Raw genomic sequence first — 14,835 nt, 5'->3', positions numbered from 1 at the left:
CTGCCGCAGCGATAACATTTTGCAAATCCCCGTGTCATTTCGTGGGTGCCGTATTCCTGTGGTTTTTGTTGAATTTCTGCAGCTTCCCTGGCTGCTGCTTCATACGATACTGCCACGCTGAAAGCCTGATCTAGCGTCAGCTCTTTTTCTGTGAGTAACTTCTTCTGTGTTCCTTCACTCAGGAGTCCACAGACAAATTTGTCCCGTAGGGTATCTGCCAGTCCTGCTCCGAACTGGCAGTGCTTTGATAGCTTGCGCAGTTCCGTAAGATACTCAGCATTGCTCTCATCTTTGTGCTGAGTTCTCCTGTGGAATTTAAATCTTTCTGCTATCAACAGCGGTGCAGGGTTTAAGTGCTCCTGTAGAACAGCAACAATTTCGTTAAAACTCTTCGCCTTCGGTTTGGCTGGAGTAATCAGATCCCGCAATAGGCCGTACGTTCTAGCGCCCATTACGTTTAACAATATCGATGCCTTTTTCCCCTCCGCTATATCGTTTGCCTCGAAATATACCTCTACTCTTTCCACATACGTGGTCCAGTCCTCTAATGTATTATCAAAAGCAGTGATACAGCCAGTCTTCGGCATCTTGCAAATCTAAAATGGCGCCTCCCGCGCTTTGTCTTCTTCCCCACTGTTGTTAGCGCTGCTTTCCACGGTTTCCTGCGCGTTAAATATTAATTCGTTTTCTTTTATTATCTTCCCGTCGTGGAGCGGACCCTCTGGGACACTTCCCTCCCTCTTCTGAGGTCCGAACGCTGCCCAGCTTCGAAACACCGGCCGCGCCCTGTATGCTCCACTCTCCTTGCTTCCCGACTCGCTGCCCGGCCCCGTTGAAAGGCCACCCGATCAAGCTTCAGCCCGCCGCAGCCCAGGAAGGATCAGAGCACTACCTGCCACCAGCCCGATTAGCTGGGAAACCACGGACCGAGGAACCCAGCCTGGCTCTGGAAAGTCGCTCCTGCAAAGCCTTGAACCCGACGATTGATGGTCGACGCCCGTTTCTCGAGTTTCAATGGCCTCTTTTTTTCCTTTCTTCTGGCTCCGACCTTCAACAACGTCGTCTGAGCTGCTGCTGAGTTGCAGGTAAGTTCGTTTCTTTCCTCGTCGCCAGTGTTAAGTCCGTGAATGATTTAAACACGGACTAGCAGGAGAGAAAACAAACAGATGTTTACTGGTGGAAGTCCATAACGAATCTAAACAACAGAGGCTCTCTAGCGCCTTTTATACAGGCGTGGTCACTGCCGGTACTGCAGTCTGCGACCAGTTATTGTCTTAAAGGTACATACACAACAGATACTATACTGATAATACACTGGAATGTCAGCATGAGCTAGTGACAGCAGGAGAAAAAGAATAACAAGAAACAAAAAAAACAGAGAAAAAGATAAATAAAACAATGATCATACTAATTGACTGAATCTGACAATCTGTAGAGACTAAATCATTTTACTCTATGTAATGTAAAGGGATTATTTGATTTCTTCCAGAATGATCTACCCACGAGGGCTGCCTGAAGAGTATTCATTTGTCACCACCTTCCGGATGGTAAAAAACACAGTTAATAAAGTGTGGAACTTGTGGCAGATTGTGGATGAAAACGGCTACGAGCAAGTAGGCCTGAGGCTGAATGGCAACACCCAGTCCTTGGAGTTTTATTTAGCCGGCCTGGATGGCAGCTTGCAATCAGCCATTTTCCAAGAGGTTTCGCAGATCTTTGATACTGACTGGCATAAGATCCTGGTGGGTGTGGAGAGGGATACAGTCAGCCTATTCGTGGACTGCCATCGAGTAGCATCTCAGCCCATTAAGCCAAAGGGCACCGTGAATGTAGATGGTGATACTCTGATAGGACGACTGGATGCAAACCCCAAAGTATCAGTAGTGGTGAGATAATCTTTCTATTTTGTTTGTTTTGTCTAAAATCAAACTACTGAGAAATCCTTGCTGGTATAATTTCCCTTTGCCCAATATTGAGTGCACTCTTTCTCCTTAGGGACATTCCACACTTGCCTAAGTCTAGAGAGTTTAGGTGCAGGTTGGCAGAGCTAAGGCTCAGGAACTTCCAATTGAACTCTGGAGTTTAATTAGCTAAAATTACACGGTCTACCAGTGCAAAGCACTGGGAAGCTTCCCATGTTTTGGTCCAGCCAGGATCTTGTTTGTAGGCTTATCTGGAGCCAAGTGGGAAGAATCCCAGCCCTCAGTGACAGGTCTGTGCCTGCAGGTTTAGGTAGTGAGCCAGTTGGCTGCTCAGTCAATGTGGAGCTGCCTAGCTCAGGAATAGGATTAAGTTGAGTCTGTCATGGAGGTAGATTTGGTTCCAAGTTTCCATTGCCAGATGTGTCAAGGGAACCCTCAGAGAATCTGCTTACCTCCCCTCAAGAAGGCTGGTCACTAATTCATCATTCGACAGCATCCAATTGCAGTTTTAAGGTCTTGGCAGGTTGGCAGCAGGTAATAAGTGATGTGGTGAGCAGCATTACTCAAGCTAGGCATTGCCATCCATCTGATTGCAACATGGACAAACATCATACCTCATTTGAATGGTGTTTCCGCCAGTTTTACGTGTGGAGCTTCAGGACCAGCTGCTTTCTTGTGTGCAATCCAATTAGCGTAGCTGTTGAACCCTGGATAAATGATGGTGTGTTCTCAGACTCAGATTTCAGGTAATACTTTCCAGCAACTGTTGTCTGAAATCTCACACTATCCTCATTCATCCATTATATAACAGGTGCCTGTTTTCGGCATGATGGAACAACCTATGTTTGTGATGTATCAGCCATTTTCTAAACATCCAATTTTAATGCCATGCACCATGTTTATTTGCCACTTAAGTACATAGAAGCATAGAAGATAGGAGCAGGAGTAGGCCATTCGGCCCCTCGAGCCTGCTCCGCCATTCAGTGAGATCATGGCTGACCATCCAAACTCAGTACCCTGTCCCTGCCTTCTCCCCATATCCATTGATCCCTTTAGCATTAAGAAATATATCTAACTTCTTCTTGAATATATTTAATGAATTGGCCTCAACTGCCTTCTGTGGTAGAGAATTCCACATGTTCACCACTCTCTCTGGGTGAAGAAATTCCTCCTCATCTCTGTCCTAAATGGCTTACCCCTTATCTTTAGACTGTGACCCCTGGTTCTGGACTCCCCCGCCATCGGGAACATCCTTCCTGCATCTAGTCTGTCTAGTCCTGTTAGAATTTTATAAGTTTCAATGAGATCCCCTCTCATTCTTCTAAACTCCAGCGAGTATAAGCCCAATCGACCCAATCTCTCCTCATACATCATTCCTGCCATCCCAGGTATCAGTCTGGTGAATCTTTGCTGCACTCCCTCCATGGCAAGAACATCCTTCCTCAGATAAGGCGACCAAAACTGCACACAATACACAAGGTGTGGTCTCACCAAGGCCCTGTACAACTGCAGCAAGACATCCTTGTTCCTGTACTCAAACCCTCTTGCTACGAAGTCCAACGTACCATTTGCCTTCTTAACCGCTTGCTGCACCTGCATGCTTACCTTCAGTGACTGGTGCACAAGGACACCCAGGTCTAGTTGCACTTCCCCTTCTCCCAATCTATTGCCGTTCAGATAATAATCTGCCTTCCTGTTTTTGCCACCAAAGTGGATAACCTCACATTTATCCACATTATACTGCATCTGCCATGCATCTGCCCAATCACCCAACCTGTCCAAATCATCCTGTAGTTTCTCGGCATCCTCCTCACAGCACACATGCCCACCCAGCTTTGTGTCGTCTGCAAACTTGGAGATATTACATCTAGTTCCCTCGTCTAGATCATTAATAGATATTGTGAATAGCTGGGGTCCAAGGATCGATCCCTGCGGTACTTAAGGAAGTGGCCCTAGAAATAGTAGATGCATCTACTATTTCTAGGGCCACTTCCTTAAGTGCCCTAGGATGTAGATTACCAGGCCCTGGGGATTTATCGGCCTTCAATCCCGTCAATTTCCCTAACACCATTTCCCTACAAATACTGATTTCATTCAGTTCCACCCTCTCATTAGACCCTATGTTCCCCGACATCTCTGGGAGATTATTTGTGTCCTCCTTTGTGAAGACAGAACCAGAGTATGTATTTAATTGGTCTGCCATTTCTTTGTTCCCCATTATAAATTCCCCTGATTCTGACTGCACGGCACCTACGCTTGACTTCACCAATCTTTTTGTCTTCACATATTTATAGAAGCTTTACAATCAGTTTTCATGTTCCCTGCAAGCTTATTCTCATACTCTATTTTCCCCCTCCTAATTAATCCATTTGCCCTCCTTTGCTGAATTCTAAACGGCTCCCAATCCTCAGGTTTGCTGCTTTTTCTGGCCAATTTATATGTCCTCTCCTTGGATCTTATGCTATCCCTAATTTCCCTTGTTAGCCACAGTTGAGTCACCCTTTTTGTTTTATTTTTATGCCAAACAGGGATGAACAAATTCTGTAGTTCATCCATGCGATCTTTAAATGTTTGCCATTGCCTGTCCGCCGTCAACCCTTTAAGTAACATTCCCCAAGCCATCCTACCCAACTCGTGCCTCATACCATCGTAGTTTCCTTTATTTAAATTCAGGACCCCAGTCCCTGAGTCAAATACCTCACTCTCCATCTTAATGAAGAATTCGATCATAATATGATCGCTCCACCCCAAGGGGCCTCGCACAACAAGATTGCTAATTATTCCTTTCTCATTACATAATACCCAGTCTAAGATGGCCTGATCCCTAGTTGGTTCCTCGATATATTGGTCCAGGAAACTATCCCATATACACTCCAGGAATCCCTCCTCCACAGTATTGTTACTAATTTGGTTAGCCCAATCTATATGTAAATTAAAGTCACCCATGATAACTGCTGTGCCCTTATTGCATGCGTCTCTAATTTCCCGTTTAATGCCATCTCCAACCTCCGCATTACTGTTTGGGGGTCTGTATACAACTCCCAATAACATTTTCTGTCCCTTGGTATTTCTCAGCTCTACCCATACAGATTCCACATCATCAGAGCTAATATCCTTCCTTACAATTGTGTTAATCTCCTCTTTAACCAGCAATGCTACCCCACCTCCTTTTCCTTTTTGCCTGTCTTTCCTGAATATTGAATACCCCTGGATGTTGAGTTCCCAGCCTTGGTCACCCTGGAGCCATGTTTCCGTAATGCCAATCATATCCTATCCGTTTACATCTATTTGCGTAGCTAATTCATCCACCTTATTACGAATGCTCCTCGCATTAAGAGACAAAGCCTTCAGGCTTGTTTTTTTAACACTCTTAGACCTTTTAGAATTATTATTTACTGTGGCCATGTTTGATTTAAATTCTTTCTTCAAGCGAGAAGCTTCCTCTCCAGGGTTTAGTGATAGGTTGGGGCCCAACTCCTTGCAGTTATTTTCCCTTTTTATCACAAATTCAACTCGTAGCTTGTTGCTGAATCTCACACTGGGCTGGAAGAAGCCTTTCTGTTGGATTCCTATGAGTTCTGTACCATAAAATTCCTCTCCGACCCCGTCAGGTGATCAAAACCAGTACAGGACAGCACATGGACCACACATTTCATTATCTGTTAATCCACTTAGCTTCTATACGATGCGATCTCAGCCCCAGCCAAGAACTGTCCCAGCTCCCTCTTGAAGGCATGCAGAGTGTCATCACCTGCAACCCCAGCTGGCCATGTACACTAGTCTATTCCTACTTTTGCGTCGATTAAACACATGTTCCCTGATCCTCCCCAATCTGTCAAACTGGAATGATCTATCAGTAGGCATGCAATACAGCCCTTTTATGATTGTATTAATCTCTATCAAGATGCCTCTAAGTCTACGATAGCAAAATACTGCAGATGCTGGAAATCCGAAATAACAACAGAAAATGCTGGAAAAACTCAGCAGGCCAGGCAACATCCGTGGAGAGAAATTAGAGTCAATGTTTCGGATGAACCCTTTGTCAAGACTAAAGAGGCACAGGAAATGAAATAGATTAAGAGACCAGGCTGGGAGAGAGCGAAAGAGAAGAGACATTAAGAGGTATTCAAAATGAGATGAGATGGTGATAGGACTAGTGGAGACAAAGGCCACGGATGTTGCCTGGCCATCTGAGTTTTTCCAGCATTTTCTGTTGTTATTTTGCCTCTAAGTCTACTCTGCTCTAGAATAAATTGACCCAGCTTGTTAAGCCTATCAAAGTAAAGGTTTTTTAAAATTAGGATCCTTTAGAAATTGGTATGTGTTGTGCCCACTGCTAAATTCGTGGCGTCATAGATGGCCGCCTAAAACAGGCGTTAGGCCACTTGAATATATTAATTAAGGGCTTAAAGCCTGTTGAAAGACCCCTGTGTAAAATCCGTTATCAATAAGTGGGACAGGCATCAGGCCTTCTCCAGTCAGGACTATTTTCTACTACTTTTCTCTAACATGGAGCTAAGAATTACCCTCATCACTAAATATAGCAACATCGCAAGAGTGTTTATTAAGATTACATCTGTTCAATATTTCTGGTAAAATTATAAACACATTGTAAAAGCAGTTATGATAATACAACTTATACTGACCAGAGGAATTCTTACCTCATGCTTATTACAAGTGTAGAAGGGTAACTGTAGAGTAGTTACCTCTGGGATAAACACTAGAAATGGTGCATGTCTAACTGCCTACCCCTGGGTTAAACACTGGAGCCTAGATTTTCTGCTTGGCAAAATCCTGAGATGAAATATGATGGGCTGCGATTTGTAGCTGCCTGACTAGACATGGCCGATCCCGCCACAATTTTTTGGGATAAGCTTAATTTAAATAAATACAGCAAGTTCCCAGCTTTCTGGATGCCACTCATTGGGAGCTCGCCATTTGAGGGGGCATGAACTACGGAGCTGCTGCAGAATTGAAAGGTCTGCAGCGGCATAAAGAGGCAGTGATGACAAAAATCGTTTTTGGAAGCAAAATTAAAATTAAGTTACCTCAAGAAAGACTGGTAGATCTGTGAGCTCTGCATAGGTTTCCGACCTGGCAGGTGATGCAGGTATATAAGTCTTTCTGCACAAGATCTGATTGGCAAGGAGTGAAGAAGACCTGTAAGACGAGCAGCACAGCAGTAGTGACAGGAAGTCCCCAGGGCAGTTGGTGACAACTCTGCTATCCCATGCAGTAGCGGGTGCAGGGAGAATGTACAGGGCTTTCCAATTTTATGACTTTTTAATGAAATAATATCATTTATTTTTAAGCGGGCCACTCCTTTCGAAAGAAAGTGCCTTAGATCACTTGATAGGCCACAGAACATTCCTCCAGAGCTTGTCAGTTCTGTAATGCGCCCAGTGAAAACTGACTGGTTGGGTCAGCACTTTGAAATGTTCAGCAACAACTTGTATGTATACAGCACCTTTTAATGTAGTAAAACACCCCAAGGCGCTTCACAGGAATGTTATTACATAAAATTTGACACCGAACCACATAAGGGAGATATTGGGGCAGATGACCAAAATCTTGGAAAAGAGGCAGGTTTTAAAGAGCATCTTAAATGAGGAAAGAGAGGCGGAGAGGTTTAGGGAGGAATATTGTAGTGAATAGTAGCAATGTTTTTGATAAACTAGCGACACATAACTGGTTCTTGGATCTGGGGCTTTAAAGTTTTTATCTGAAAACTTTTTTTCTATTTATTTGCTTTATTTGATTTGTTAGATTAATGGAAGTAAGAATGTTTCTAATATTGCCTTATTGTGAAATTCATACTTGAAAAATGACTTTGAGGGACTGCCTAAGAAGAAGAAGATACTTGGAAAAATAGCCCTTTTGAAGTAGATTGTTTGGTCTGGCAAGCTCATTGCAAACACCCACTGAAAAAAATAGTACGTACCTGCCCCTGCGATATGTTCTAGGAATGATACTCCTGAACTGTTAGGAATGAGTTTGTGTGTGAGAGTGACCTTTGCTGACGGGAGTGCAGATGTTTTCTGCTATCTGTGGAAATAGCTGGTACCTGGTCAATGCCCATCACCATCAGTATGACGCGCATCAGAAACTTACTGTGTGGGGAATGCACAAACAAAAAAAATGTGTTATCTTACATGTCACAATGAACATTAGAACTGCTCTACCCTTTTCCTTTCATTTGTAACAGTTCTTCTTTCCTTCTAGTTTGAGCTGCAGTGGATGCTGATTCATTGTGATCCACAACGAGCTCACCGTGAGGCCTGCACAGAGCTATCCATACAACAGGTAAAAAAATGCTCAGCTCCTGTTGCCATCTGTAAATTGGATCTCTCTCTGTCTCTCTCACTTTTCTGTGAAGTTATTAGTCTGTCTCTGCTGGTTCTTTCTCTCCCTCTCTCCATTTCTCTCTCTCTCTCTCTCTCTCTCTCTCTCTCTCTCTCTTTCTCCACTTCTCCCCATTGTCTCTGTGGTTTTTCTCTCTCCTCTCTTTGTGTGTATCTCTCGCTCTGCTTTTTGGCTTTCTTCCTTCATTTCTGTCACTTTGAGTTTGACTTTTTCATTCCATCTGTCTCCATGCGTATGTCCCTTTCCTTTCTTTGTGCATCTCTTTCCCCTCAATTTGCTGGTCTCTCTCCCGCATCACCACCCCCCCCACCACCTGCCATGTCTATCTTTCTCTGCGATTTGTGTCTCCTCTCTTTGACTGACTTTCTTTGTGTGTTTCTCCTCAGTTTGCCTTCCTCCTCTTTCTTATATATTAGTATATATTGGATATGGGCAGATTATTACCACATATAATTTCTGGATTGAATTTTTACTAAATTAGATTGGGATTCAAATAACACATTATAGAATCACAATTAAAAAATAACATGGATTAAATCAAGATGGATCTTACATTTTTCACAACATTACAAGAAATTTTAGTGTTGCTAGTTATTCTGAATCACAATTGTTTGCAATTTGGCACTTACAATCTTTTTGGTGAGGTTATAAAACCCTGTACTTTCTTCTCAATACCCTTGGTTTCCTCAGCCCATGCATCTCCTGGGACCCTGGCCTTCTTCAGTGCCTCTTTGAAGCTGAATGCTGAGAAGTGCAGGAGAATGGTGCTGAGAATGACATTCCCTTCAATTTTATTCCGCCAATAGAAAAGTGTCTGTTATTAAATTGTGTTCAATTGTTTTTCAGATGGACTAGAGGCATTAAAACCTTCTTGTAAGGTGTGGGGATTGATTAAGACTCAATATAATGGCTCACATCCTTTAATGGCCTGGCAATACTCACTGCCTTGGGCTCCACATGAAGAGTGATCACTCGGGTGAGGTAGTCTGTCGAGCCATAGATCATATAAGGGCTTACTCCCTATCAATCTGTATCATATCCACTGAGCTACATTTTCTGTAGCAAAATAGAAATGTATGACTGTGTTGCAACTGAAAATGGTTACAATAAAAAAAAACTTAAACGAGAGCCATAGCCCTGTATGAGTCACCACCTTCAGGAGAGGAGAAAGCTTATGAAAAAATACATTTGATATTAGATGTTCAAAGTAGAGGTAAAAGTCAGCATATGTTTCTGTCCATGTCATCTACTGCGAGTCCTCATTTCAAGAGCAAACCGAATGGGCCGAACTTTCCTTTTGATTTTTGAAGACCTTCCTCCTTTACAATATATCTGTGTCAATAAGACCTCTGCTGTGAGCCGTGACTCAGTTGGTAGCACACTCACCTCTGTTTCAGAAGGTTGTGGGTTCAAGCCCCACTCCAGGGACTTGCGCACATTCCAGGGACTTGCGCACATAAAGCTAGGCTGACACTCCAGTGCAGTGCTGAGGGAGTACTGCACTGTCGGAGGTGTGTTTTTTTGGTTGAGACATTAAACCGAGGTCCCGTCTGCTCACTCAGGTGGATGTAAAAGATCCCATGGCATGATTTCGAAGAAAAGCAGGGGAGTTATCCCCGGTATCCTGACCAATATTTATCCCTCAACCAACATAACAAAAAAACAGATTATCTGGTCATTACCACATTGCTGTTTGTGGGACCTTGCTGTGCGCAAATTAGCTGCTGCATTTCCCACACTACAACAGTGACTCCACTTCAAAAGTACTTTATTGGCTGTAAAGCGTTTTGAGACGTCCGGTGGTCATGAAAGGCACTATGTAAATGCAAGTCTTTCTTTTCTTCTCAAAGTATGTTAAGCCATATGTTATGTTAATTTGTGCCTGCATATGAATATGTCTTTCGTTAATATGTAGGATTGATTAATATAATGATTCTTGTGATAATTCAGTTCATTAAGTTGTTCTGACGGGATTTTTTCTACTAGGATAAAGTGCTTACTGGGTGCACGTTATTTTAAATCAGTGGAAAATCCACATAACTAAGTTATAATTTATTAGTGAGGATATTGAGTCCACACTAAGAACCCAATAGGTATGAGCTGGTCTTTTTCACTGGTGGAGGTACCTTCCTTCAGATCATATATTGCAGTTGCCATCTCTGTGACTAGAGTCATAGGGGGAGAAATTCGGTGAGTAGCGCCACCTGTTAGCGCCTAAAGAGGCAGTCAGTGGCTGTAGCGCCACTGGCTGCGTCTCCCGCGATATTCAGTAGGGGCACTAATGGTGGCGTTAGGCATTTGTGCTGCGCCGCCACCGATGACATCATCGGTGTGCACAGCGCCCTATTTGTGCCCCGTTCGCGATATTTGGTAGCGAACGCCACAGTTGCGCCGTTCGCTACCCACACCCGGTTCACGGGGCCTTACTGTGCCGGCAGCAGTGCAAGTTAAGGTGGAGGTGCGGGGCGGCCGCTTTTTCGGCGGCCGCCTGCCAGCACCTCCGTCCCCGGCCTCCTAAGCACCCCCCCCCCCCCGCGGCATTGCCGGCTGTTTCCCGAGAACCCGGCACTTCTCCTTGGTGCCGGGCTCATTTGCCGGCACACGTTAGTGGGGATCGCGCTGTTGCAGGCACCTCCCCCTTAACAGTGGGAGGAAGGCCTGCAGTACCGCAGCGTGCCGTGCCGCAGCGTGTGGCGCTGCGGCACGTTGCGCTGCGATAATCAGTTTCAACGCCCTAAGAGGGATGCGGAGCGCCTCGAGCCTCGCCCCGTGTCCCTCGAGTGGCACTGAAACTGAATTTCTGGCGATCGGTATTACTCCGATCGCTGCGCTAAATCCTGCGCTCAGGCGACTTTTGCGCCACTTTGGCGCCCCAACCCAATTCCTAGGCCATAGAGTCATAACAGCACAGAAGGAGGCCATTCGGCCCATCGAGTCCGTGCCGGCTCTCTGTAGAGCAATCCAGTCAGTCCCATTCCCCCGCTCTATCCCTGTAGCCCTGCAAGTTTATTTCCCTTAAGTGCCTAATAAGTCTCCCCTTGAAAACATTGAGTGTCTCCGCTTCCACCACTTGTTGGCAGCGAGTTCCAGGTCCTCACCACTCGCTGCGTAAAAAGGTTTTTCCTCGCACCCCCCCTGTATCTCTTGCCCTAAACCTTAAATCTGTGTCCCCATGTCCATGTACCATCAACTGGTGGGAACAGCCTTTCCCCGTCTAGCCTACCCAAACCCGTCATAATCTTGTACACCTCTATCAAATCACCCCTCAACCTTCTTTGCTCTAATAAAAACAAATCCAACTTCTCCAACCTGTCCTTGTATCTAAGATCCCCCCATTCCCAGAACCATTCTGGTAAATCTCCTCTGCACCCTCTCAAGGGTCTTCACATCCTTCCTAAAGTGTGGTGACCAGAACTGGACGCAATACTCCAGTTGTGGCCTAACCAGCGCTTTATAAAGATTCAGCATAACTTCTCTACTTTTGTACTCAATACCTCTATTTATGAAGCCCAAGATCCCATATGCTTTGTTAACCACTCTCTCTATGTCCCGCCACCCTCCAGGGACCTATGCACATTAACTCCCAGGTCCCTCTGTCCCTGCACACTCTTTAAAACTATGCCATTAAGTGTATATTGCCTCTCTCTGTTCCTTCTGGCAAAATACATCGCCTCACACTTCTCTGTATTAAATTCCATCTGCCACTTGTCTTCCCATTCTGCTAGACTAATGATCAATGAGACAGGATCTAAAGGATGTGACTGGTGCTTCCCAAGTAGCTCAGCCAATTAGTGCACTGCCATATAGACCAGCAAACTCCTAGGTTCAATAACTGCTCTGTGAACTGGATCCCAGCAAGGACCTATAAGAAAGGAAGAGGAGGGGATGGGAGAAAATTGTCAAGGAAAATACAAAGGCATGAATGTCTCCACGGTGTCAGCATGTAAGGCAAGCACTAGTTTTTTCTCCCGATGCATCTGAAGGCACCGACTGTTCCGTGGGTACCAGCCAACCTGAGCAGGCATTCTTCATGTGTGAATCTAGATAATGAGTAGCTATTGCATCATGAGCGGTACCCTATTCTCACCCAACATCCACAATTGTGCACTTTCAACAGGAGGGCATTGAATACCAGTCAGGATCAGGAAACCTGGCCACTTTATTATGATCCCAGGCACACACAGACCAATTATCTCATCTACTGCCTGGCAATGATTAACCTACGCAGCAGAGACTGAGACATTAAACCTGGGATCCAATATTCCCGTTAAACTGCATGGCCGCACAGTGCTCTGGAGGTCCCACGTAGGCCGTTTGCCGGCTTTACAATGGGGAAAAAACCACGCAAGCGCGGAAATTTGAATGAGCTGTGCAGCCTGATAAAGGGGCCATGCTCCCCAAAAAAATTAAAGGGAACATTGCTGTGATCTACCCAGATCCATTCCGCACTGGGAAGTGGACTTTTCAACTGAGCCGTTAGGGAATCTCCTCGCCACTGATTTTAATAAAGTCCCAAATATTGGTCGTGTATGTGTCGGACATCTGCGAAAAATGTATTGATTTTATTTCACAACTTCAGTTATGCATTCAATTCACATTTTCCCTTTATTATTAAATATTTAACTGAGACTACAAGTGATTTGGCTGTGCCAAGTTGCCCTCCTTTTCTCCCTCCCATTCCCAGGAATTGGATTTGAAAGTTCATGGTTTCCTGTTCAGGAGCATGGGAATGGACTTTGGAATTCAAGTTGATCTGTACATCTCTCACTTTCTTACCTGTTGTCCCATGTCTGTCTCCCCATCTCCCCTTATTTATGACAGTTCCTTAGCTCTTCTGTTGAACTTTTTGAAGCAAATTCTGGGTATCCGAAACTGCCCCCTGAATACCTGTGAATGATTCCGGCACTGACTGTTCAGCTGATTGGACATTGCTTCTGTCCTCCACTGGAGGGCATGCACCATTGCTAACAATTCCATAATTTTGTACCCCTCTATTTTTGCCTCTTCCGCATCTTTATTTTTTAAATGCATTTTATTATTTTGGACTTTATCACATATGAAGAAGAAAAAAAAAATATAAGGCCTGATATAAACTTAGGGAGACAGCAACAGCAGTAACACATTGGCCCGTAATTTCCGATAGGCGGCTTCCTGCGTGCGGATGCCTCCCATCGGAAACAAATCTACGTCCTTACCTGAGGGCTCCCGAGGTCTGGACACTTCCGCTCCTGGGCCTCTCCACAGTCGAAATACGCAGGGCCCACGAATCCTAGGGGCGCATGCGGTTCGCCAGCGCCCCTGGGATCACGTGGGCCAGGCCAGCCAATGAAAGAAGGGAATTCCCCCTTCATACTTTTGACAGATAGATCTGTCAAATATAAATGGGGATCACTGAAAAAAGACACTAAAACATTCAATAATTTTTTTTAAATCACATTTTTAAAATGAGTTAAAATTACATTAAATTAAATATTTTAAACGAAAATTTAATTTTTTGAAAAAGAATTAGGCCTAGAAATTCATTGTAGCCACTTTTGGGGCGTTAAAGTCGGGCGGCTGCTAAAGTTTGCGCCCGCCGCCAAATCGAGGCCACTTCTGCGATATTCATTAGCTTCGTCCTAAGAGTTTGCTCGAGCGCTAAAACTGGTGCTGGACGCCTCTCTTTAGGCGCTAAGCCGGAGGTGCTGAGCGAGAGCGCCCAGGCCGGGCGCAGCGCAGGTGCGGCCATCTAGTGATTGACAGCAGACACCCTGGCGCCGGCCAGCTCTTAAGGGGGAAGGGTCGACTTTGTCTGCTGCCACGCCCTGGATAGTGGAGCCCTCCAGCTAGGCCTGAACACTGCTGCTGGACCCAAATAGCGCCTGAAGCCATGCAGAGGGCCCGTGAACGAGCGCAGCGCTTCTCAGGGCGTGATCTGAGTGTGCTGGTTGGTGGTGTGGAGAAGAGGCGCCATATTTTGTACCCGGACAATGGCAGGAGTGCGCCGCTCCGCGCCTACCGGAGAGCCTGGAGGCATGTCGCCAGCAAGGTGTCAGGCAACAGCGAGGTCCCCAGGACCGGTGTCCAATGCCGCAAAAAGTTTAATGACCTCACGCGGATTGTCAGGGTGAGTACCCTTTCCAGTGACCTCCTCATCCTTGCATGTGCACCTCACATTATGGGCAAAGGGACCTGAAATCCCTAATGGCCAGCCCTCATCCAGCAGCTATGGGACTGGCATGAAAATCAATTGCACATTCAGCACTTTACACACTGTCCAAGCTATTCGACCATGGGAGGCATTGCAGACAAGATCAGGGCTACACACTGTACTTAGAGGCCGTCCTTTCTCTTGCAGGCCAAGCTGGCTAATAATCGGAAGAGCCGGACTGCGACCGGGGGAGGCCGACCCCAGATCCAGCCGCTCGCCGAGCTTCAACATCGCGTGGAGCGCATCATGGGTGGCCGGGTGATTGGCCCTGTTGCATGTGGAGATGCCAACCCTGTTCTGGGCACCAATGGTAAGGACACCCACGTTTGGACCTCTCTCGTCCCACTTGCCCATCAGATC

The 14,835-nt window shown here is 45.5% G+C and overlaps 1 protein-coding gene across 2 annotated transcripts in view; it reads left to right on the top strand.

Annotated features, from left to right (window-relative positions):
- The window catches only part of col9a1c (collagen, type IX, alpha 1c), a 181,323-nt gene that overhangs the window by 22,075 nt on the left and 144,413 nt on the right, over positions 1 to 14,835 (top strand). For both annotated transcript variants that reach the window (XM_085992462.1, XM_085992461.1), the window contains exons 5-6: positions 1,490 to 1,886; positions 8,145 to 8,225. In XM_085992462.1, coding sequence (XP_085848588.1) covers positions 1,490 to 1,886; positions 8,145 to 8,225 — 478 coding nt within the window. The remainder of the gene's footprint in view (positions 1 to 1,489; positions 1,887 to 8,144; positions 8,226 to 14,835) is intronic.

The sequence above is a fragment of the Somniosus microcephalus genome, chromosome 7 (assembly GCF_052327205.1).
Source record: "Somniosus microcephalus isolate GS21.2 chromosome 7, FLI_Smic_1.0, whole genome shotgun sequence".
Classification (NCBI taxonomy): domain Eukaryota; kingdom Metazoa; phylum Chordata; class Chondrichthyes; order Squaliformes; family Somniosidae; genus Somniosus; species Somniosus microcephalus.
The sequence above is the reverse complement of the archived record's forward strand: the minus strand, read 5'-3'. Positions and strand labels throughout refer to the sequence as shown.